Source organism: Magnolia sinica, chromosome 6, assembly GCF_029962835.1.
Source record: "Magnolia sinica isolate HGM2019 chromosome 6, MsV1, whole genome shotgun sequence".
In the NCBI taxonomy this organism is placed as follows: Eukaryota; Viridiplantae; Streptophyta; class Magnoliopsida; order Magnoliales; family Magnoliaceae; genus Magnolia; species Magnolia sinica.
Window position 1 is genome coordinate 17,744,407 of NC_080578.1, and position 24,358 is coordinate 17,768,764.

Below are 24,358 nucleotides of genomic sequence, written 5' to 3' on the forward strand. Positions count from 1 at the left end.
ATCACACTAATTGGAGAAACCATTTCTAGAAAATCTGGGTGATGGTTCATACTTCCATGTGAATTTATATAATTGGAAGGTTGGTATTATCCAAGTTGCACATTTTGGCCATTTGATGAACGGTTATAGTAGGCCAACAAAGGAAGATAGCAAGCTACGGTTTCTCCACCAAACTTTCTTGCTTCGTTTAACAATGGATATGCAAGTGAGTGTCAAAATTATAAGTATCCATCTACTTGGAAGATTTGTTACAATCATGATTTTCATGCATTGGTAGCACCTATTCATGAAATCAACGTTGGATTTGATATTCAAGGTTGGATTTAGCACTAAGTTGGACTTTGTGACAATTGAGCAATGAAGGGAATAGATTTTTTGAGGCTTTCAATGTGTCGAGCGCGCTTTGTCACTATGCTAATCCATCATGTTAAAATGCCTATCCTTGAATTTCCAGATTTCTACGATTTGAATATAAAAATCATGAAATGTCCAAAGTTGTAAAAGAAGAATATAAAGGAAGAACAGAGAATCACCAATGAAAAATCGCGTTGCTTGTCATTTACCTTGTACAAGGAGAATATTTTGTTACTCTAGTAGGGCATGAAGTATGATACGCAGTCACTTATAGCTTAGAAATTACAGAGGTGGAATACATATAATTCAAAATAAACTAATGAGTACCACAATCTAGTCTATTTAATTTAAATATCCACTACACCAAAATTCCTCTTTTGGAATGGTTTAAAACCGTTCTAAACTATTTAGGAACGGTTCTCAACCGTTCCTGAAATAGGACGTCGCAAAAAATTAGGGACGGTTGAAAACCGTCGCAAATTCCATTTCTAAATTTCCAGATGGTCTTTTTTCTTATTTAGGAACGGTTTTAAACCAAAAAACCGTGCAACTACGAGCAAAAGCCTGCATCAATAGGAAAGATTCACCAAAATGCACAAAAAAAATGTCATGCTTTTTTGGGGCTTACTAATAGAACATCATCATTCAAAAAAATAAAAAATAAAAATAAAAAATATAGAACAAATACTTGAAGGGTTCCGATGCCAACTGCAGACCTCATCCGTCCATCTTCACCTTCACCAGCTTCCGTAACTCCCTAGTGCAAGGGATAATCCCACCCTTCCGGCAACAAGTAAACGGTATGCTTGAACCATGATCATTGGGTTGCTTGCTTTCATTGAGAAGACAAAATTATGGAAGTCCAACTTCCGGCAAATCCTGGCAAATTCAAAAGCAGATTCAACCTGTTTCAAGATAATGGACAAGCATGACATCAACAACATTGAATATTGGAAGGAGGTACGATAAAGGCTGAACACAAGCTCAAAAGCCTTTACAGAATGGGAGGGCCTAGAAATTTACCATTCCCCTTGGAGAATCACCATAGTAGCTCATGATACGGTCAGAAAGGCTTCTGTGATTTGTTCCAATGTGCATTGCTCTTCCATACTTCTTACATTCCCAACCAATGGAGAGAACCTATTTAACAAGGCAAACAATGACAAATTCAGTGCCAGAAAACAATTAAAAGGCTGACATGTAAATATGCCATGTAAAAGTGCGTTGTGTGGTCGACCAGCTCAATATATGTAGTGAGAGTTGTCGGGCAAAAATTTGCATGCAATTAGTTTTGGAATTGCCAAAACTATGCATTATTGAAGCACATGGGACTCTCCCTCTCCGCATGCATGGCACATGCCAATCTACTGCTGTAAACTCCAACCAAGACTAAATGAGTGATTTGACCTGCTCAATATGCTCAAGCTCCTTCTGATAATCATCTTCTGTGTACTCCAGCTGCTCAAATTGGGCTCGCCTGTCAGCTGCAAGCAGCTGTCTCAGTGAGTGAAGGAAGCCAATGATCTATGAATAGTTGATGACTAGTACACATTCAGAAATACAAATGAAAGGGGAAGCATTAGGTTCAATTTGATGTCCACTAATTCAATTAGTCGGATAATCAAATACGTGTAATTTCTGGTTCCTGATACATCCCAACTGAGACTCATAAATTGGACAGTTTAATTTGACTTGTATCCCATCTTCAATTTCAAAGTATGCAATTTGAAAGTGTCCATGTATCATCCATCAGACAACCAGAGTATCAAAGCAATAAGAGAATATTGTGCCAGGCTTGCTTAGAAGAGCATGATAAAAAATAAGAAAAAGAAGAAAGCAACATAGACATGCTTAGGCCCAACCACTATAAGTGAATTGAAGAGTTTACATTTAAACTATTCAACTTCATCATTTCTGAAATCTGCGGGAAGATCTAAAGATGGCCTTTATGGTTCAAACTTGAAGTGATGATGCATAATGCCCACTTATGTTTCCTTACACAATGAGAACTTCAATATCATAAGTAGTTAAAACATTCAACTGAAGTAGTAATTTAAACAAACTATGTTATTTATTTATTTATTTTCCCTTGAGCAAGCAGTATCTGATGATCATAATGTTAGAAAGAAGCCACCCATCAGGCCAATCCACTCATGAAACAGGTCATAATGTTACAAACAAAAACATGGCTTAGAACAATATGGGTATTTTTAAAAAAAAAAAATTTTTAAAAATTTGGGAATTGAAAAGGTAGAAAGTAAATGGAGGGTGGGCCCTTGAAATGAGCTCCCTAATCTGATTGAAGGGTGCAATTCAAAAGTCTAGATAGGCCCTTACATGAGCTCCCTAATCTGATTGAAAATAAAGGCAATTACCAAAGATTGGTATGATTTTTTTTTATTTGTTTTTTGTAAGGTTCAGATTGGTAGAATCTGATCTGCAACAATATTAAAAGAACTGTTAAAAGAACCATATGTATCACATTTTAAGCCCTCCAACAGGATTCAGTATTCAACCAATAACATGGGTAAAAGAAGTACCTGAGTGCAATAACCAAGTTTCTTATCTATTCCCCATCCATGTTGTTGCCCACCAAAAAGAAAAAGAAAAAATGTATTGATTCATGGGAAGATGAAGCTGCAACAACCTAAAACAAACAAAGAACTGTTAAAATAGAATAGCCATCCACAACAAAGAAACAAAAACAAGGAAATGTATTTGTTTCCTTTTCTTGCAATGAATCATTAAGGTACAATTTCAAAGAAAGGACAAATCTTCTTTGGTATAAGCACGAACAAACCACATTGAAAGTGACTCCAACACTGATTCCAAGCATAAGAATTGGTCGGAAAAGCAATGCCAAGTCATAGTCTATGACGGGCCTATCTAGAGTTGGATGCCTTGGCTTAAGATTGTAATAGACAGTTGAGGCTGCTGCTCCCATGATCGTACCTGTTCAAACAGAGGCCAGGACCTCAGCACTTGCATTAGGCAGTTCAACAAATATCTCCAGCCTGAAATTTGGATTGAAAAATCTTCCATCTATTTTTTATGGTCCATTTAGGACTAGTTACCTAGAATGGCTCAAGCAACATACAAATGAAACACCTACATAAAAACCCAGTACATTTAGGTCCAGTGGGGACTGAGTACCTAAAACCGGTTGCATTGACGGCAGAAGCCATGTCTTGCATCTGGAGAAGAGCCTGACAGGTTGGCAGATATAGATCAAACAACTAAATGCAGGCAGTCTAGGAGCATAAGCATGCATGTAATAACTATAGAGTTCCAAACAACCAGGACCCCAGAAAGAAAACCTGATTTTTGGCACGTAACATACAAGCTTAGTGACAACTCCAAAAGGATGCACTAGCTGAAGCAGATCACTCTGAAAAACAGAAACAGGTGCAAAGGCAACAACTATGAAGACAAATTGCAATTAGAGTTTCGATGCTCAAAATAAAAAGAGATGGTTTGAAATACCTCAGATATTTCATGGCCAATGTTTCAGACATGAATAACCTTAGAAGGCTCTGTCATCTTAGCAGAACCCTGCAGCAAGCAAAATGGCAGAGAATCTAAGAATTTCACTATTTAGTATTTACATACAGGTAAAATATAGTATTGACGGAAAACCATGAAATGTCTTAACTGGCTGAAAATAATCAAAATGCATTTAACCCAAAACCTTGAAATGTTCACTAAGTCTAGCAAACAAGGGCATAAAAACTCTCTATAGATGCTTTCTAATCAATTCAAAATTTTCAAAAGTGGTCATTGCCATTTTTATTTTTTTTTCGGAAATAGGATTCCAATTTCCAAAGTTAAGAAAACCAAAACTTACCTTTGTAGGAGTGGTAACCACAGACTCGCAACTTGTGTCTGTAGTGGCTACAGAAGCCTGCAGAAAAGTATCTATAATTAGAGAACTCCACATAAAGAAACCCAATACATACTAAAAGAAAGAGGATCCATAAACTGGCTTCTTATTCTACCATATACCATAGTCAAGAGAATCATGATAATTTTTCCGCTATAAAGAGAAAACAATCCTTATTTGCCATTATCTATCTTAACAGGAAACCTCTTGATCATGGAATTTAGAAGATCTCACGTGCTATAAAACCAGAAAAGAAAACCATCCAATTGATTCTGCTTATAAATTTTCACAAATAATGCTTATGGTAACTTGTAATTGGCCAAAATAATTTGCACATATTGAACTCAAAACTAAATTTCTCTGCGAGTGGGGCAAAGTTCCTCTAAATCTCAACACAGATAATATGAATCAGCGTAACTGTAACATGCTTAGATTGAAGAAAGAACTAAAAATTGTCTAATGATGGTTACAGAAAGTACCCTTGCATGAGTAGAATCCTAAATGCTTGAATCAATGAGTAGAATCCTCTGGCACTGTAAATAAGGTCTGGAGAAAAACAGCGAAAAGAAACAAAAAGAAGGTAACAGGTAAAAGCCTGTGATGAGAGAATTTACATTTTGCAGTTGCTGCCGCATGTACCCGTTCTCATAAACCAGCTGTGAGACCTGTTTCTGCAGGTGATCATTTACCTCCATCAACAGCTTGTTCATAGCTGTCAGTTTCCTGTTAACAGTCTGAAGTCTAGAAGCCTCTTTCCTCCGCTTCTCGCAGCACCTGCAAAAACCAAGACCATCTTCAAAATCCATGTGGGTTGTCAATTGTCATGTGACCTAAGCCATGCATCAGGAGGGGCCTGAGGGTCTGCTTGACCTGGCCCAAAAATCAGCCTGTTCACCTCATTCAGGTGGGTGAGAATGCAGAGCCTAATCAGTTGACAGTCTGACACCTTCTAAAATTTGGAAATGGGACAATGATCCACCATCTGGAACATTCAGAAGGAGGGTCCCACTTATGGTAGGCGGCTGTATCTAACCACTTTCTGTCATTCCGATTCCCATGCATCACCAACCATCCATTTCTCTGTGTATTGGGATCAAAACCAAAGGTTTCAATGAGACGGTCATGTAGACAATCAAGCAAACGTGTTCCACAACTGAGCTAAAAATGAACAAATCCCCATAGTTGGCGGCCAAACTGGTAATCACCCAATGGACAGAATCATTCAATCACCATAATTTTCGGACATCATCCACAGGTAAGAGAAGGGTTTGCAACTTGAGGAACTTCCATGAATCCCTCTCCAGAACAGCTTTCCTCTTGGGAGGGGGGATGAGATCTGATGGTTTCAACCATCAGGGATTCCCAGTTTAGATTTGTCCCGTTGGCCGTTGCACCTAGCCACAAGGGGGATCCTGATCTTTGTAATTTGTTGATGAAACATGCAGATTCACACACCTGGATACCGCAGGTCACATACTCCAATGTGATAGGCCTAAAATGAATTCGGGCCATTTATTAGACAGGCTCCACTTGGGTACATGAGCTATTGTACCCAAAATCAGGCCAGTCCATGAATCAGGTGGGTCAATCCTGTAGCGATGAACGTGGACAGTTTGCTAACTTTTTAACCATCCAATTTTGGTATGCAGGTAGCCCACCAGGAAACTTTAAGGTGCCATCGCCATTCTTTCAACAGAACTGCTACTGACTTGTTCCCACCACAGTTTTTTTTTTTTTAAAGGTAATAAGAATTAACAAAACTCACTAGATTATAATCTGTGTTTCTTTGTTCTTTCTGGTGAAAGTTCAAGCTAACAAATGATTTCAGACTAAGCATAACACAAAATCAGAGTTCCTCACATACTCAAAATGAGAAAGTCACTACGCCTACAATGAATTTTGATGTTGAGACCCACCTAAGATCTCGGAACAAAGTTGAGCTTACCAAAGACATGGAGAATGGCGACAAATGCTATGAACCCGATGCTCATGATGAGGACGGTGTTGGGTGTCATCTTGCGGCCCGCAGTGTCATCCGTGTAGAACTGGAGCATGGTGTTGACACTCGCCCCTGCTGTTGTCCCACCCCCGCCAGCCCTCCTACGCAAGCTTGCAGCTGCTGCTGCACTGCCCCTTGGAGGTGCCATTTCTATTTAGGTCTGCAAGAGACTAGAGCGGAAGGAAACATGGGTGGTAATTTCCATTTCTAAGGATTTCTCACGGAGTTTCCCCGAATCCACGGGGGATAAAATAGAAATAATTTCTAATAAATTCGCATATAAATTGATTAATGATAATAAAAATGAATTACAATCCTTTAATTAGTGAACTTAAACCGAGCTGTGGAGAGAAAAGGGGATGGTGTTATATTTTAAAATATTATAAAACTACATCTGTAAGACCTAATGGGCTCAGCCGGTCTGATGGGCTGGTGTACGTGGTCTAAGCTGAGCTCAGCCCTCGGGCATGATACTTCAACCCAAGCCTAGCCTGAAAGCCCAATGGGCCAGTTTGGTCTATTGACTGACCTATCTACTATTTCTTATACCACAGGCAGGATGAAATTCCTGTGTGGTGAGGATGCCGACGTTTTCTGGCAGGAAAGATGGATGGACGATGATGGGACTTTCCAGCCGAAAAGCCCTTTCAAATTCACAGCCTTCCAGGTTAGCAGCACATGCCCTCATGTTCCTAACATTAGCTTCGACTGTTCTGTTGGTCATTGTGTTTAGTTTAAGAGGTCTGACAGCAAGGTTCACCAATTTAGCCTAGAGATGAATAAAGTAAAGTATTCTAATAGCACAATTAAATCCCAATCACAAAAACTCTAAATTTAACATGGAAAATCCTTTCAGAAAAAAAAAAAAAAACTACGGCACAAAGCGATAGATATGTACCATAAAAAGCAGAAAATTACAAGAGATAGGGTTTATCCAATTCGAACAAGGCTCGAATCACCCAAACTATAACCCTTGAAACTCTAAGAACGAATTAGAAAGCTATGAGGTACCCCTATTCCTGATTACACACATGCGCGTGCGCACATACAATATATATATATATATATATATATATATACACACATCCATATATAACCTTTAGGTGAATCACAATCGAAATAGGAAATAAATCCCGCACTTATGCAATACTGTATAATTCTGCGCACATGTTCGATAAGATTTCGATGGCATCGACGACCTGTCGATGGTATCGAATCCCTTCGATGTCATCGAAATAAACACCAAAACGTCCTAATGACAAAACATCTATTTTCCAAATTTTCTCGATTATACTTCAATGGGACTTCGATGTCATTGATGACTCATCGACGGCATCATACCCATTTTGATGGTATCGAGTAGGACACCTAAAGTGTCCAGCAATAAATTATGCAATTTCTGGATTTTTCCGATGACATCGAGTAACCTTCGATGCCAACGAAGCCCGCTCGATGGCATTGACAAACAAGTTGATTTACAAATTTAAGACATCAATCAACAGTAGGTGGGCCATGAGCAAAAATTTTCCATGGTTGGACAAATCTAAACCATCTGATGGATTTGATTTTCTAAACAAAGCGTATTGTGAATTCGTGGTTGTAGCTGGTCATTCATCGTATAAGCCTCTACAAAAAGGATAATTTATAGTGATTTTTGTTACACTATTTAAATGGTCTGGATTGTCTGGTCAGTGTAATTAGGTGTGTGACCCTTGGTGGGTTTCCCCCAGTGAATGAACCATTTGCATCATCATACACATAAACGGTCGTGGGCGTGGAATGATGGTTGGATCACCTTTGTGGATGTGCTCAATCAAAACTGTCCAAATTGCAGTCCCTCCCCTGAAGATGGGGCACATCCCAATAGCCACAGAAATCAGATGATCCTAACCTATCAAATACACATGCCCATTGAATTCAAACCATACATCAACAATATTTTTGTTTCTATCCATCCATCTGATGGTAACCTAGATCCTTTGATGGCTGAAAAAGTGGGCCCCACCTGTAAAATAATAGATGGACCACAATTCAGTGATCAGGTTGAAATGATAATCTTGGCTATTGATAGTTTCAGTTGAATTTGATTCCAATTTTTCCAATTCGACAGTTCGATCTGTGATTTATCATTCATGGATGTTGATAAGATCTTTCCATTTAGCAGCACTTTAGGATGGCATAGCCTTAACGTCAATGGCGAGGTTCAAACGAGGAAAGGCTTAGGTGGATCATCTCTCTTAATGTGGGTCCCATGATGCAAGCACGTCAGGTGGGCCTGAGTGCCACTTTGGCCAACTTAGAGGTCAGCTATACGCATGGGAGTCTTAGATGTTGTCTTGGATTTTTTATTTTTAATTTTTAATTTTAACGATCCCATGAATGTCCACCAATAGGTAGTCGGATCATCAAATAGGCATGACTTTTGGTTCATGATACATCTAAAATTTAATTTAATTTACTTGTATTCGATGCATGCAATTCTTGAGAAAATTTTAAATGCTCGTATATTGTTCATCACACTCTGCTAGAGCATCAATCTTTTTAATTTATTTTCTATTTCCTTTTATTTTTTATTACTATCATTTTAAATTTTTGGTAATTTTTCATGCTACTCTTCACCAAAGCTTTAGAGAGCGGATTAGGTGAGACCCCGTGATGCAGGGATGAACGTGATGAGGTCAATCACTGTCTTCCTCAAGGATAACTACTCCGAATTCACGGAGCTCCTCTGGACTCCTCATAGAAACTTTTCAAATCCACGAGAAAAGAAAGCAAGAAAATAGAAATAAATTCTAATAAATTCAAAATTTAATTGATGAATGAAATAAACGAGTTCACATCTCTTTAAATAGGGATAGCAAGAAATGAGAGAGAAATCAGAAGCAAATTATAAGTAAAACTCCCTAAAATTTGTAACTTACTATAAATAGTATTCTCCTAATTATTCTAAGCACTTTCATGTTGGACACAACTCCTAAAGTCCAACGGACGAAGAGTTATAATCAAACTAAAGCTTACTATTTATAGTAAAAACGGAACTAAACATGAAATTTGGGGGTCGATACGATGGAATCTCACAAATTCGGCATGGGTTGTGTCAGGTTGGTTAGCTAAAGTAGCTCGTCCTACCCCAAAATCATAAATAGTACGTCAAGTAACTCGTTTCGGTTTGCGAGATATGTTTGTTTTAAGGTTTCGACAATCTTAATGACTTCTGCCTCTGATCGGGCCTTCTCTGGTCCATCTTGGACATGAAAGTGTCCGCGACCCGCTCTACATTAGTCCCTCCACTTCAAAAGAACTCGTCCTCGAGTTCTCGTGCTGATTCCGTTCATGATAGTACGTCTGGTGCACCGTAACGATACCCGGATCAAAAGTTATGATCAATTTACAGTCCACTGCCTTTTGGTCCAACCATGTTAGGAATGTATCTGTAACACTTTCTATATTAGACCCCTCCTCTTACAAAAAACTCGTCATTGAGTTACTCAAGGGATTTGGTTCATGATTCTGAGATAACTTTTAATGCTGATGTTTATTAGCCATTTTCTTGTACTTGGCATTAGACTCTTTAGTTAACACAACATGTGTACTCATGCTCTCCTTGACTTGGATAGTATGGATTAGTTTCTGCACTTCTACCTTTAAGATCTCACATTCCTTCTGATAATGTGAGCAATTAGGCAGACTTATCCCTCTGACAAGATTAATGTGGTTTTGTAAATCTCGTATGTGAGGCAATTTATAAGGGAGTTCATCGAGCACAATTGCCTTGAACTCCTGTAACACTGGTTTCAAATCCCTTAGGATGTATATTCTTTCTTTTCAATTAATGCATATATATCTCTTGTTTTCTAAGATTGTTTAATAAAAGCCTGTTCAGTTGTGAGAGACTGTTCCTCAACTTTAGAAGTCTTGGGTTGGTTCTCCGTTCCCATAAAGATGAGGCCAATCTTTCTACCATCTTTAGTAAATATAAACGTGTTATCCCGACCTCTTTGCGTAGCAATAACATCAATATTATTTTTCCATGGTCGACCAAGTAACATATGACAAACTTCTATATCGATTATGTCACAAAGTACTTGATCTTATAATTTTTACTAATTAAAAATGAGATAATGCATTGTTCAGTTACCTTTGTTTTGTTGACCTCATTGATCCATCCAACCGTGTACGAAGATAAATGCTTTTATTTTTCCAGTTGCAACTTTTGCACTATTATTTTCCACACGAGATTCTCATTGCTTCTGACATTGATGATCACATTACAGACTTTTTGACTTATAGTGCACCTCGTTCGAAAGATGTTGTCTCGCTGTAATTCTATTTCTACCTTTGGCATGTATAACGGCTTCCTCATGATCAAAGTGGTGGCCTGCGATTTACAATCATCTAATGGTGCTTTGTAGAAATCGGGGTTGTGTCGTCCAGCTACCATGGGCGGTTGAGCATCACTTTGAGCTTAGGGCGGAATTAGTGCATCTGCAATACGGTTGAAGGTTGCCTACAACCCTTGCATAGTCAACTGTCTCTTCTGGTGGAAAGCTTCCATTTTTTCCGAAAGATAATGAATCCCTGTATCACCGTCTACAAGATTTTTGTTCATACCTTCGTTGTTTGCCATAGGCTTGAGGAGAATTCTCGCTTTGATACCACTTGACGCGGGGATGAACGTGATGAGGTCGATCATCGTCTTCCTCAAGGATTACTATTCCGAATCCACGTAACTTTTTTGGACTCCTCACAGAGACTTCTAGAATCCACAAGGAAAAGAAATTGAAATAATTTTAAGATATATGAAAAAAAACTTCTTGAATAATTGATTGATAGATATAAAAATGAATTTACAACCCTTTAAATAAGGATATCAAGGCTTAAAGAAGTTTAGGAATTAAACTATAACTAAAACTCCCTAGAATTCGTAACGTACTATAAATAGTAAATTTACTATTTATATTAAGTGGTTTAACCATATTATTCTCCTAATTTTTCTAAACACTTTTCATACTTTTCATGTTGGGCACAACTCTTAAAGCCCAACGGATGAAGAGTTATAATCAAACTAAAGCTTACTATTTATAGTAAAAATGGAATTAAATATTGAATTTTGCCGTCGATATGATGAAATTTAGCAAATTCCGCGTGGGCTAGCTCGTCCTACCCCAAAATCATATATGCTACGTCGAGTAACTCATTCCGATTTGCGAGATATGTCTGTTTTAAGGTTCTGACGATCTTGATGACTTCTGCCTTTGATCGGGCCTTCTCTAATTCATCTTGGACATGAAAGTGTCCACGACCCGCTCTACATCACCCCGGCCTCACCCAAGAAGGTACGACCCTTACCACGGGGCCCACCTTGATGTATGTATTATCTATCCACTTAGTCCATCCATTTTTTGAGATCATTTTAGGAAATTATACCAAAAATTAAGCCGATCCAATTATCAAGTGGACCATACCATAAGAAACAGTGGTGATTGACCTCCCTACCATTAAAAATTCCTAGGGCGCAACTTAATGTTTCCGTAGTGTTTATTTATTTATAAGGTCACATAAGCCAGGATGAAGGGGGGAAAAAATATCAGCTTGATTCAAAACTTTTGTGTCCCATTAATGGTCATTCAACACTTTCCTTAATGATATGGTCCACCTGATGATCGTATCTGTTTCATTTTATGGATAATGTTATAAAATGATCTGAAAAACGGATGGACAGCGTGAATAAATAATACATACATCAAGGTGGGCCCCACGGTAAGGTCCACACGTCTTGCGGCCTAATCATATCTCAAAACTTAAAAGGGGAATTACTGAATACTCTGGCAGAGCAGGATGGTTGATACGCGGACAGCTGGGATTTGTGTGCTTGGCATGGTTCACCTACTTGTTTACCTACTTGTTTCTACCATGGTTTGCCATGGTTCAAAAACATTTCACATGACAACCCTAGCCATCCCCTTTTCTCACCGTTCGCTCTTGAGTGGTGACCGTTAACTTTCCTTTTTCTTTTATCCATCTTGGATGACATTTCATCCATTGGGCCGTGCATGATAACGCCCACTGCTTACATAATCCGAATGCACTGCTCCAGAGCTTGTTCAACAAAAAGCTTTGTATGGCCACTGTAATTTCTGTGTGGCATATGCTCTGTACATCTTTGTGCCAGCTCATATTAAGACACCTACTAATGTAGAGTGGGTCGCGGACACTTTCATGTCCAAGATGGACCAGAGAAGGCCCGATTAGAGGCAGAAGTCATCAAAACCATCAAGACCTTAAAATAGACATCTGGCAAACCAGAATGAGTTGCTCGACCTATAGTAGGGTTGCCCACGCTGAATTTGCAAAATTCCATCATATCGACGGCCAAATTTCATGTTTAGTTTCATTTTTAATATAAATAGTAAGTTTTAGTTTGATTATAACTCTTCTGCTTTAGGAGTAGTGTCCAACCTAAAAAGTGCTTAGAATAATTAGGAGAATAACATAGGATACTATAAAAGTAAATTTACTATTTATATTAAGTTTTTAGGGAGTTTTAGTTATAGTTTGCTTCCGATTTCTCTCTCATTGCTTGGTATCCCTATTTAAGGGTTGTGAACCTGTTTATTTCATTCATCAATTAAAATTAAAATTTATTAGAATTTATTTTTATTTTCTTACTTTCTTTCCTTGTGGATTCAAGAAGTATCTGTGAGGAGTCCAAAAAAGCTTCATGGATTCGGAGTAATTATCCTTGAGGAAGACAGATATCGAGCCTGTCACGTTCATCCCTGCGTCACCCACCTACAAACCATGGTTATCCAAAACTCAAGTAGGCCATACACCAAAGAGGGAAAATTGGTATGGGATGCCTATCATTGAAACCTTCTCAAGGCCCACCGGAAATTTGGAATATTAGGCTGATATTTGGTTATTCCCTTCATCTTGGTGGACTAACCTTATGAACAAGTTGGATGGCAAACAAATAATATACCAGGCATGATCAATAGTGGACACTTCCATCTCCATTGTTTTGTGTGTTGTGGCTTATTTGACTGTAGTATCAGCTTGATTTTTGAGCTGATGTCCTAATATAAGCTTGCAAAAGAGATAAGCGAAGTGGATGTCATACACCATGGTTGCCCATAGATCTTTTCGTTGCACAAGCTCATTTTCTAGGCAACCCATGCAATAAGAGAAATTATGGGATCTATGTGTACGTGGCGTCCACCCTGTCCATCATTTGTGCCTCTTTATGCTAAGACGTCAGCTCAATAATTAGGGAGATCCAAAACTGAAGTGGGCCACCATTGAAGTCTTATTAAGGCCTAGAGAAGTTTAGAGGGTCAGGCTGATATTTGTATTTTCCCTTTGGATTACTGGGCGGGAATCACCTTACGAAGGGGTTAGATGTTAGTCCCGTCCTAATTTTTTTCTGTGATGTGGCACACCTGAGTTTGGAATATGCGTCTAGGTGGACCTTGCCACAAGAAACAGTCATGATTGAATGCTCAGCATTAAAAACTTCATGGATTCCACCGGAATCTTCATGGCTGTTTAGGGCACGTTTGAATTTAGTTAATTATTACCATTTCTTGTTTGAAAAATAGGAGAGTATTTATGCCTTGAAAACCGATTTAAAAAGACTTATAAATTTGTGAGCCGACTGTAACATATGTGGCATATCAACTCTTTTATTTTGGGGCATGCGACAAAAATTAAATAGATACAAATATCAAGTAGCTCGCACCAAAGGAAACAATCGTCTTAAAATATTTACCGTTAAAGTTGTTCTCTTTGTGGGTCCACATTGATGTTTATTGGTCATCTAACTGATTTATAAGGTCACACAAACATTAAAAAAGGAAAAAAAAATATATAAAAAACTTCTTGGGGTCTCAAAAAGTTTTTAATTATAGGTGTTCAATTCTCATTGTTTCATATGGTGTGGTCCACTTGAGATTTGGATCTGCTTCATTTTTAGGCTCATGTCCTAAAATCAGATGGCAGGCTGATAGACGATGTGGATAAACCACATACATCATGGTGGGCCTCACATTTTGTAACGCCCCGAAAATTGGCACCTGAGTACATATACTCCGATCCCAAGTTCCTAGGAATTAACTTAATAAAATGCACATGCGTCCAAATTCAGATTCAACTTTATTTCACACATAGATAATCAGAGTTACACAATTTAATTTAATAGAACCAAAGCGAGGCGAAGATAATAAAAATCAATAAACATAGGGTTAAGAGTCAAAATACAGTTCTAATAGTGATGGTCGCCTAAAATGGGGATTATACAAGTCACAATGAACAAACAATAAAATTTACACATAAAGCACGAGTTTTAACATATACATGCACAAAATTAAGTAAACGAAAGGACTTTCAACTTCGTCCGACGCTCCCAAGGTATTACGACGAAAGTGTAAGCCGATCCAAGCCTATCCACCGGATGCCTCGCTAGTATCTGCATCAATAATATTGCCTTTAAAACACCATTTCAGGTGGGAGTTAGTAGCTAAATCAACGGTTCCATTAGTTCTAAGTTACACATGTTATCAACCCAATCAGTGCAGGTAATGATAAAATAAGAAAACAAATATTTTCTAAATACTCTTGTTAAGTGTGCATATGAAGATATGATATGATGCATGCTCTCACCATTCAACACTCCCTCAACATGCGACTTCGACCACCTGGTTCGCAAATGACAACACTTCCTCAATATGCGACTTTAACGTCTGTTTCGCCATATTCTAAACTAATGCGATGCGATAAATGATCATGTTAGCCGATTAATTATTAAGTTCAATTCATCCAGCATATTAGCGAAGCTAGGATACCGATCTTATATCACGAGTCCTTATTTAGATTACGTGCCTCGTTGTCACACGTAGTGACTCCTTACCAGTGTCCATTGATCCAAATTTAGGTGTCACCCGTTTATCTCACAAATCAACAATTCTAAAGGTACGGTATGATACCTAAATGTATGAGGATTAACCTGGTATGGTCGTCACCCAAATCGGGTATGATCAGTCAGTACAGCTGACCAACACGCTGCCCCGACTGACTGGAGTGCTATTTTCGAAGGGGGTCCGGATTAAACGGCTCACCCCAACCCACACTCGGACCAAAACCCGGATGAACAGTTATCGGGCGTTAAAGAGGTGTGGGCTTATCACATAAAACTAAATTACTACAAGGAAAATGGCCTATCACCCAATTTCATTCACACCCAGGTCGTTCGAACGGTACTTTGGCACAGAATCATCGGCCAGGTATTTTGATGGAGGCCATTCGAACAATGATTTATCACCTCCATCAGCGCTCACTGGTCATTATGGGGAGACTCATCACCTCAGCATAGGCCGACAGCTCGGACACGGTGTCCCATACCACTATGCCCGGCTCATGAGTCTTAGTTGTTCACTGGTCACTACGGGGAGGCTTGTCACTCTAGCGTAGGCCGACAGCTTAGACACAGTATCTCATACCACCATGCCCGGCTTATGACTCTTAGTGGGATCGTATTGCACTAACGGTTATGAATGGACACGTCCATTGGGAACCAGGTATCCTAAATTCCATTTAGTCGTGTCATACATTGTGAATAAACATGATCAGCCAGCTAGTGAGCTAATTTGATTGACCTGAGAGAACCATGACGCAACCGGCATTGGGTGCAAGGATCCCGTGTAGCCCGGCTACTGTCGGTCATCCGTGTTTAACCTGGATTGATTGAACAAGCCTAGGGTGACCACCTTAACTTGGGTCACCCCTTAGTTTGGGCGATTTACCGACTGACCCAATATCTTAAGTAATTCTAAATATCGCTAAGAGCTAACAATTCATTAGGAAATCACATTAAGATTTCATATGTAACCTAAATTTAACAACACAACTACCTATGCATTTCATTGAACATGTGAGCATCAATAACATAACACCATCACTTAGGCACTTCATCAAACGCGTGAGCATTAATAAAAACCAAATATTCACCTAGGCATTCCATCAAATATGTGAGCATCAACAAAATAACACATTCATTCACTTAGGCATTCTATCAAACATATGGGCATCCATAACCAAGTAATAATATGTGTTGTGATCAAATCAATGTGTGAACATGTTAGCGTACACCAACCTATTTATAAACAATAAAATCATTAATTGAGACCCTTAAGGGTCGATAAATGGAAACCTAGTGTAACACCCCGGGTTTTCAGGGGCTATGTAAGAACTTGACTCCCGAATTTTCAGGTGTCACGGGTGCCTTAATGGGCTTCAGATTTGAATTACATTTAGATGATCTCATAAATAATGGAGAGTTTAGCCATGCATGAAACATAAATTAGTCATAAAGTAGTATCAAGTGCCACTAATTATAAAAATATTCAAACCACAAATCCAAAGTCATCGAAATAGGAAACTAGTCCCACCCATACATGACCCAAAGTGATTAGAGCCCTAGCCCATACCCCAAGGTAGCCCGAACTCAGACTAGAAGGATTCACCAAAAGTCTGGAAGCAGGGAAGCTCCTCTTCCTCATCCATGCTCACCTCGCTCAGCTCGTCGAGCTCCGCCTCACCTGCATCTAGTAAAGAGTCTGGTTGATGTTTTAAAACACCGTCCCAGAGTGGGAGTGAGTAGCTAATTCAGTGGGTACCATTAGCCATAAGTTACATCAAATAACAATTCCATGATGAATTTAATAAAAAATATAAATTCATAAATTACTAACTAGTCTTTGTTAATGCGTATGCATAAGTTATGTATGATGCATGACCTCACCCACAATACTCCCTTAAGCGACTTCGTTTCACGGTCGCGCATGACTAACACTCCCTCATTGCGACCTCAACTGCCGAGTCGTCAAATCCTAGCTAATGCGATACATGAATAATATTACCAAGTATTTAGTTAATTCCGTTCATCCAGCAGGTTGGGGAAACTGGTACATCTCGACGATATCAATGCCCTCATCCATTTACGAGGCCTGGACCCCTCATTGCGCGAGGCTAGGACCTCGCGATCCTTGATCTCATTGGGGCCCCCACCCCTGATTGTAAGCACGTGGGGAGTGCTGGAAAGCGGGATCACTCGCGGTCATTACGGGGAGGCTCGTCACCCCAGCGTAGGCTGACAGCTCGGACACAGTGTCTCATTCCACCATGCCCGGCTCACGAGACTATGGATCAGTTTGTAGCTGTTGTCAGTGGGCGTCAGTGGGCAAGGGGTGTTCCAAATTCCAAACAGGTGTGAGCAAATATGGTTAATAAGCATGGTTGGTCAGTCGGTGGACTAGACTGCTCAAGTTCAGGCGAGTACATAACGCACAACATCGGGTGCAAGCAACCCGTATAGTCCCACTACTGTCGCACATTCGTGTCCGCCCATATCAGTCAGTCTGGTCACAGGGCGGTCCAACCAATGGGTCCACCCTCACAATTCTCAGTTCCTGACCAACCCAGAGAATGAGTTATATTCAATATCACTTCAACAATTAAGAGTTCATCTTCTAGCACAAGTGAAATCATACGCACAATACATCGAGCATGAAGTTTCAAGTTGTTAATATAAATGCAAATACTCTTAATAGCATGAGTTAGACGTGTGTGCGTGTGGTGCTGGATTACCGAAGAGACCAAGGACAACACACCACTCATGGTATAAGAATACAATAAGAAATAGTATAATCATACATGTTATAGGGAAAATCATGCAAGAATCAAATATGAGATAATCATGCAATACGAATTTCATGCTCAAAAATATTGAAAACCAAACAAATAGCAATTTATCGTTGTATGGATGTTGGTGAACCTAATATGTAGGTTTTTAGCTAGGTTTTTCCCAAATCATTCATGCACATCACTCTAACATCCACAATCATTAAATTTATTGTAAAATTGGTACTTGGTCACCTAGGGATAATGGTCCGCACCTTGTGACGAACCGCTCGATTTATGGCGTCCGTAGGGTTAGGGTGTTAGGAAATCATCATTGAAATACCTAAATAAGCATACAATCTTGTAAGAATTGGAAGGATTAAACATAAGACCTAAATCTACAAACATAACTCAATACTTACATTCAATCATCGCCGAATTGACACCAATGAAGGACAATGTTGCTATAGAGGAGATGAGAGGGTGAAGGTACACAAACCCTCATGCTTCCAAGCTCTCCCTCTCTCTTTCTCCTCTTTTCTCCTCTTTCTCTTCTCCCTTTCTCCCTTTTTTTCTTGTTGAAATTCGTATGGGAGGAGGGGGTGCCCAAAAGAAGCCCTTATATAGTGTCAGATTTGGTGTAAATGGCCCCAAGGGCTAGGTTTTTACTATACTAGCCCTATAAAAGGGTCTTTCTAACCTCTAGGGCCCACTATGGGGCGTACATATTGATATACACCATAAGATAGTTAACCCTAACGATGATCTACGTATGGATATGATCGACTCGCCATTTGGATGCGCCGATCGACAGATATGATTAGAAGTTTGTTCAATGGTCACCGATGGTCGATTGGGGTCGCAGCTATACGAATATGAGTAGAGAAATATCCTTACTCCATGTGTGAAGTTTGGTCATAAACCGACGGTCTGAAATTCTCAACTTTGCATAAGAGTGGACGACCCAATTCATTTAAATTTCAGTTTCTTTCTTTAGGGTATTTGCACTTCTTATGCACTCGTCTTTTGTTTCAAGTTGAGCGGTTGTTGACAGTACCCAGGTTCGACTCCCGTGATGGACGTCGAGACCAGTAAGACGGACATTATTCTATAATTTTGGAACCAGTGGCCCACCAATGAGTGGTCTAGAGTTTGTTCTGAAAATTGGAGCATTTTGGAATGAATTAGGTATTGAGATTTCTTGTGGACAATGATTAGGGTTTGGATTAACTACATTCATAGTGTGACCTATTTATAGATAGTGAAAGTGGAGATTTGGTCATGATTACTCTAAACCGTCAGTTTTAGGTTAAAAGAGTAACAGGGTTGATTTGGTCTATTAGTTAAGATTCGGGCCTTATCCGACTTGGCTTTGGTTAGATCTTTAATTTAGTTATGATTATCTTGATTAGTTAGCGATGGGTCGATTAGATTTGGGTCTTATGTGAGTAAATCATGGGGCTAAACTTGATATTCAAGTGATCGGGCAGATTTGTTGGCTTCCTACGATTGATTAATCGAACTTGTTCGGTTCTTTACTAGAACCACCCATGTATAAACTAACATTGAGTGCTAATGGTCAGTAAGTGATATTATAAGTTAATTACAAGAAAAATTTCAAGGATTTTTGGAAATCCAAAATAGTGAAAATTCAGGACGTTACACCTAGAAATAATGATCCGCACCTTTAAGAAGGGATCTTCGATTTTGAGCTCCTAGGGTTATGGATTTGAGAAAAATCACAAATTCCTATACATATACCAAGAGCTATATGAGATTTATGTAATTCATTATAGAAAAACCTAGTTAGAAAGTAGAATTTGTTTCTTACCTCCCAATCGCGAGTGAGGCGGATTCCGAAGAGGAAAACGATTGATGCTAGCGTTTGATTGAAAGAAACTAATGAAGGGAAGCACCAAAAACTCCTAACTCTTACTCTCACTCTTCTTTTTTCTCTTTCTCTCTTTCTCTCAGTTGAAAAATGCAAATTCGTATGGTGAGATGGGGTGCCTAAATAAGGCCCTTATATAGTTCCAGAAGTTGTGCAAATCGCCTTAAGGGCTAGGTTTTCATTATACTAGCCCTATGAGAAAGTGTTTCTAATCTCTAGGGTCCATTATGGGGTGTACATGTCGATATACACTATAGGATAGTTAGCCTTAATGATGATCTACATATAGATATGATCGGTCTGCCATTTGGATGCACTGATTAATGGGTATGATCAGAAGTTTGTTCAACAGTCACCGATGGTTGATCGGGGCCGCGTCTATACAGATATGTGTGGGGAAATATTTTTAATTAGTACCTCGACTTTGGCCATGAATTGACGGTAAAAAAGTTACAACTTTGTGAAAAAACAAATAGACTTATTTCACTTAAGTTTTATATAAGGTATTCACACAACCCAAGCACTCGACTTGTGAGTCCAAGTTGAACGATTCGAGATGCGATCTCAGTTCGATGTCCTACGATGGATGTCAAGCCCACTAAGACGAACATATTTCTATAGCCTCGGGTTTAGTGGCCCACTAACAAGTGGTCTAGAACTTGTTTGGATAATCAGGGCATTTTTGGAATGAATTGAGTAGCGAGATTTCTTGCGCACAATTATAAGGGTTTCAATTATCTAAGTTCATAGTATGGCCTATTCGCAACTAGTGAACATAATGATTTGATTATAATCACCATAAACCGTCGGTTCTTAGGCTAAAAGGATACGGGGTTAGTTTGGTTTGTTAATTAAAATATAATTACTAGTTATCACGGATTTTAGTAGGTCTTTATTTAGTTGTAATTGTCTTAACTAATTAATAATAAGTCGGCTAGATTTAGGCTCTATGTGAGCAAATCATGTAGTTAAACTCGATGTTTAAGTAACCGGTCAGATTCGTTAGCTTCCTATGGTTGATTAATCGGATTTGTGCAGTTCTTTACTGGTATACCCGTGTATAAACTAATATTGAGTATTAATGATTGGTAAGTGATAATATAAGTTAATTATATATATATATATATATATATATATATATAATTTCAAGGGTTTTTGGAAATCTAAAACAGTGAAAATCCAAGACATTACACATTTATTTGGCGTCTATAGTCAATTTCAACGTAGAAAAGGCTGGGTCAAACATCAACCTTGGGAGCGATGTGGTAATTAGCTAATTAAATAATTTTTACTTATTTACAAAGTATTTATAAGATATTTGCCAAATGAAACAATTTTTATTTTCCATCCTATCAATAAGGTCATCAATAGAGTTGGGCATGGGACGACTCGACTTGTCCGACTCGTTCAGACCTGACTTGATTCGAACTGAATGGGTAAGTTGGTTTGAATCGAGTAGGCTTCGCCCAATCCGAACTCAAACTGAATCGAGTCCGAGTTACCCAGTAACTCGATCTGGTCAGACTCGACTCAACTCGTATTTAAGTATATATAATAATTTTTAAAAAATCCTAATTTCTAAGTATCTCTAACCCTACTCGCCGCACTCGACCCGATCCCAAGCTCTCTTCCTCCCTCATCCTCCTCCTCTTCCAAGACTGGCAACCACCCACCACCCTCCTCCTCCTCCTCTCTCTCTCCTCTCCACTCCCTCCCTCCCTCTTCTTCCAAGCCCGATGGCCACCTACCACCAGAACCACCTCCTCCTCCGCTCTCTTCTCCTCTCCACTCCTTCCCTCCATCATCTCTCAATCCAATTTGGTGCCAACTCGACTTGACTCGGTATTTTTTACCGGGTCGGACTCGATCCGGATTAGTCTAGGCTAGACCTAGACTCAAATCGGGTCAGGCATGCTAAACTTGGTACCAAGTCGGGTCGAGCTTGGGTTAGGCCTATTTCAAAACCGGATTGAGTCGGGTCAGCCCTAACTCGGTCATACTCGACTCGATGCCCAGCTCTAAATGAAGAGACCACATAAATATCATCTTGATCCAAAGCTTTTGTAGTCCACGAGAAGTTTTTAACAGACAATCACCACCATTTCCTATACTATATTTCATTTGGGATTTGGAATTGCTTTATTTTTAAATCATATCATAAAATGATCTTTCGATACGGATGTGACGCAGGGATGAACGTGATGAGGATAACTACTCCGAATCCACGGAGCTTCACTGGACTCCTCACAGAGACTTCTCGAATCCACGAGGAAAGAAAGCAGAAAATAGAAATAAATTCTAATAAATTCGAAATTGATTAATTGATGACTAAAAACGAGTTCACAACCCTTTAAATAGGGGCACCAAGCAATGGGAAAGAAATTAGAATCAAACTACAACTCAAACTCCTAGAATCCGCGACTTACTATAAATAGTAAACTTACTATTTATAGACGGTCGTGATGTCTACTAGTGCACAAGGTTTTCAGCCAAAAATAGTAAGTGTCCTATTTGGCTTCACCAAACCGTTCTCCTAATTATTCTAAGCTCTTTTCACATTGGGCGCAACTCCTAAAGCCCGACGGATGAAGAGTTATAATCAAACTAAAACTTACTATTTATAGTAAAAACGAAATTAAAACAGGGAAACGACCGTCGATCCAGGGGTTTTTCACAATTTCGGGCTGCGCAACCCAGCGTAGCAGGGTTGGTTGGCTTCAGTAGCTTGTTCTACCCCAAAATCATATATTTTACGGAAGATAACTCATTCCGGATTGCAAGATACGCCCGATTTAAGGTTCGATGGTTTGGATCACTTCTGTCGTCGACCAGGCCTTTTCTGATCCATCTTGGCCATGTAACTGTCCGCGACCCGCTTTACATCAGTCTCCTCCACTTTAAAAGAACTCGTCCTCGAGTTCTCATCATGCTCTGGTTCATGATACTCGATCAGGTCCGCGAATTGAAAGTCTGTGAGATTGCCATGTCATCTGGAAGATCAACAATATAAGCGTTGTCATTGATCTTTCGGATGATTGAGACGGGTCCAATCTTCTTATTTTTCAACTTGTTGTACGTCCCAGTCGGAAATCTCTCTTTGCGCAGATGGACCATAACGCGGTCGCCCACCTCGAACACTTTTTGTCGCCGATGCTTGTCTGCTTGTTCCTTATACTTCTCATTCGTGGCATGTAACTTGGTCTGCACTTTTGCATGGATGCCCATGATCTTGTCTGCCATATGTTCTGCTGCAATGCTCGTGCATGGTTGCTTGGGTAGAGGGACCAAGTCAAGTGTGTGGCGAGGCACTCGTCCGTAGATAATCTAGAATGGTGATCTCCCTGTCGAGCGGTTCACCATGTTGTTGAATGCAAACTCTGCTTGGGACAAGGACAAATCCCACTGCTTCGGTTTTTCTCCTGAAATACAGTGAAAGAGGTTTCCCAATGTGCGATTCACAACTTCGGTCTGCTCATCAGTCTGTGGGTGATAAGCATTGCTGAATTGAAGTCGTATATCGAATCGATTTTATAAAGTCCGCCAAAAGTGGCTAATGATCTTCGTGTCACGATCAGAAGTAATGGTCTTAGGGACCCCGTGTAGTTGAACGACCTCCCTGAAACTAAATTCGCCACGTGTGTTGCATCGAGGGTCTTCTTGCATGGGATAAAGTGCGCCATCTTTGAGAAACGATCTACCACCACGAACACCGAATCCATGCCGGGTTGTGTTCGTGGGAGACCAAGCACGAAGTCCATTGATAAATCCTCCCAAGGACCGTCAGGCACAGGTAACGGGGTGTAGAGGCCCGTATTATGAGATTGTCCCTTGGAGGTCTGACAAACATGACAACGTTGTACAGCTTTTTTCACATCGCGTACTAATTGCAGCCAGTAATACCGCTCTTCCACAAGAGCTCGCGTCTTGTCTCGTCCCAGGTGTCCACCAAGGCCACCTTCATGTAGCTCCTGAATAATCTGCTCCCTCAGAGAACTTTGGGGGATGCACAATCGATTCCCTTTGAAGAGAAAATCATCCTGCATATGAAGGTCACCCAGTGACCTTCTTGACACTTCATCCAAGAATTTTTGAAGTCCTCATCCTCGGCATACAGCTCCTTGAGACAGTCGAAGCCGACTGCCTCGTTGCTCATTGTAACTAGTAGTGATGCACGACGGCTAAGTGCATCAGCCACCTTGTTCTGCTGCCCTGACTTGTGCTTCAGAATGAACGTGAATTTCTGTAAAAACGCAACCCATCTAGCATGCACACGATTCACGTTGGTCTGACTATTAATAAACTTTAATGCTTGATGGTCAGTGTACAAAACAAACTCTCTTTGAATCAGATAACTCCGCCAATGTCGCAGCGCCTGAACAACTACATACAACTCAAGCTCATAAGTCGACCACTTCTTTCGGGCTTCGCTGAGCTTCTCGCTGTAGAAGGCTACCGGCCTGCCTTCCTGTGATAATACTCCCCCAATTTCGACGTATGAAGCGTCACACTCAACCTCAAATAGTTTGTCGAAATTAGGAAGCACCAAGACCGGTGTGTAGAC

The 24,358-nt window shown here is 39.7% G+C and overlaps 2 protein-coding genes and 1 long non-coding RNA gene across 5 annotated transcripts in view; 1 reads left to right on the forward strand and 2 right to left on the reverse strand.

The window, feature by feature from the left end:
* Nucleotides 1-1,015: 1,015 nt before the first annotated feature.
* LOC131248437 (uncharacterized) lies at nt 1,016-3,146 on the reverse strand. The gene is made up of 3 exons (XR_009172230.1): nt 2,895-3,146; nt 1,378-1,838; nt 1,016-1,259 (listed from the first exon to the last, which is right to left on the reverse strand). It is a non-coding gene; the product is annotated as an uncharacterized LOC131248437 (long non-coding RNA).
* Nucleotides 3,147-3,156: 10 nt separating this feature from the next.
* On the reverse strand, nt 3,157-6,396 carry LOC131248436 (homeobox-leucine zipper protein HOX32-like). 3 transcript variants are annotated; one of them, XR_009172229.1, is made up of 4 exons: nt 4,849-6,396; nt 4,199-4,255; nt 3,508-3,906; nt 3,157-3,306 (listed from the first exon to the last, which is right to left on the reverse strand). XR_009172229.1 is itself a non-coding variant. In XM_058248717.1 (4 exons), exons 1-3 carry the CDS (start codon nt 5,038-5,040, stop codon nt 3,862-3,864), a joined length of 294 nt encoding a protein of 97 aa, XP_058104700.1. In that variant the 5' UTR covers nt 5,041-6,396; the 3' UTR covers nt 3,157-3,742; nt 3,838-3,861. The 3 variants fall into 3 exon arrangements, 2 of the variants coding, with proteins under 2 accessions (XP_058104700.1, XP_058104699.1); XM_058248717.1 differs by having other exon boundaries at nt 3,157-3,742; nt 3,838-3,906; XM_058248716.1 differs by having other exon boundaries at nt 3,157-3,906.
* A 419-nt stretch (nt 6,397-6,815) lies between these two features.
* LOC131248439 (cytochrome P450 704C1-like) overlaps nt 6,816-24,358 on the forward strand; it is a 52,574-nt gene continuing 35,031 nt past the window's right edge. Inside the window, exon 1 of the mRNA XM_058248720.1 lies at nt 6,816-6,900. Within this exon, the coding sequence (XP_058104703.1) occupies nt 6,844-6,900 (57 nt within the window). The 5' untranslated portion in view covers nt 6,816-6,843. The remainder of the gene's footprint in view (nt 6,901-24,358) is intronic.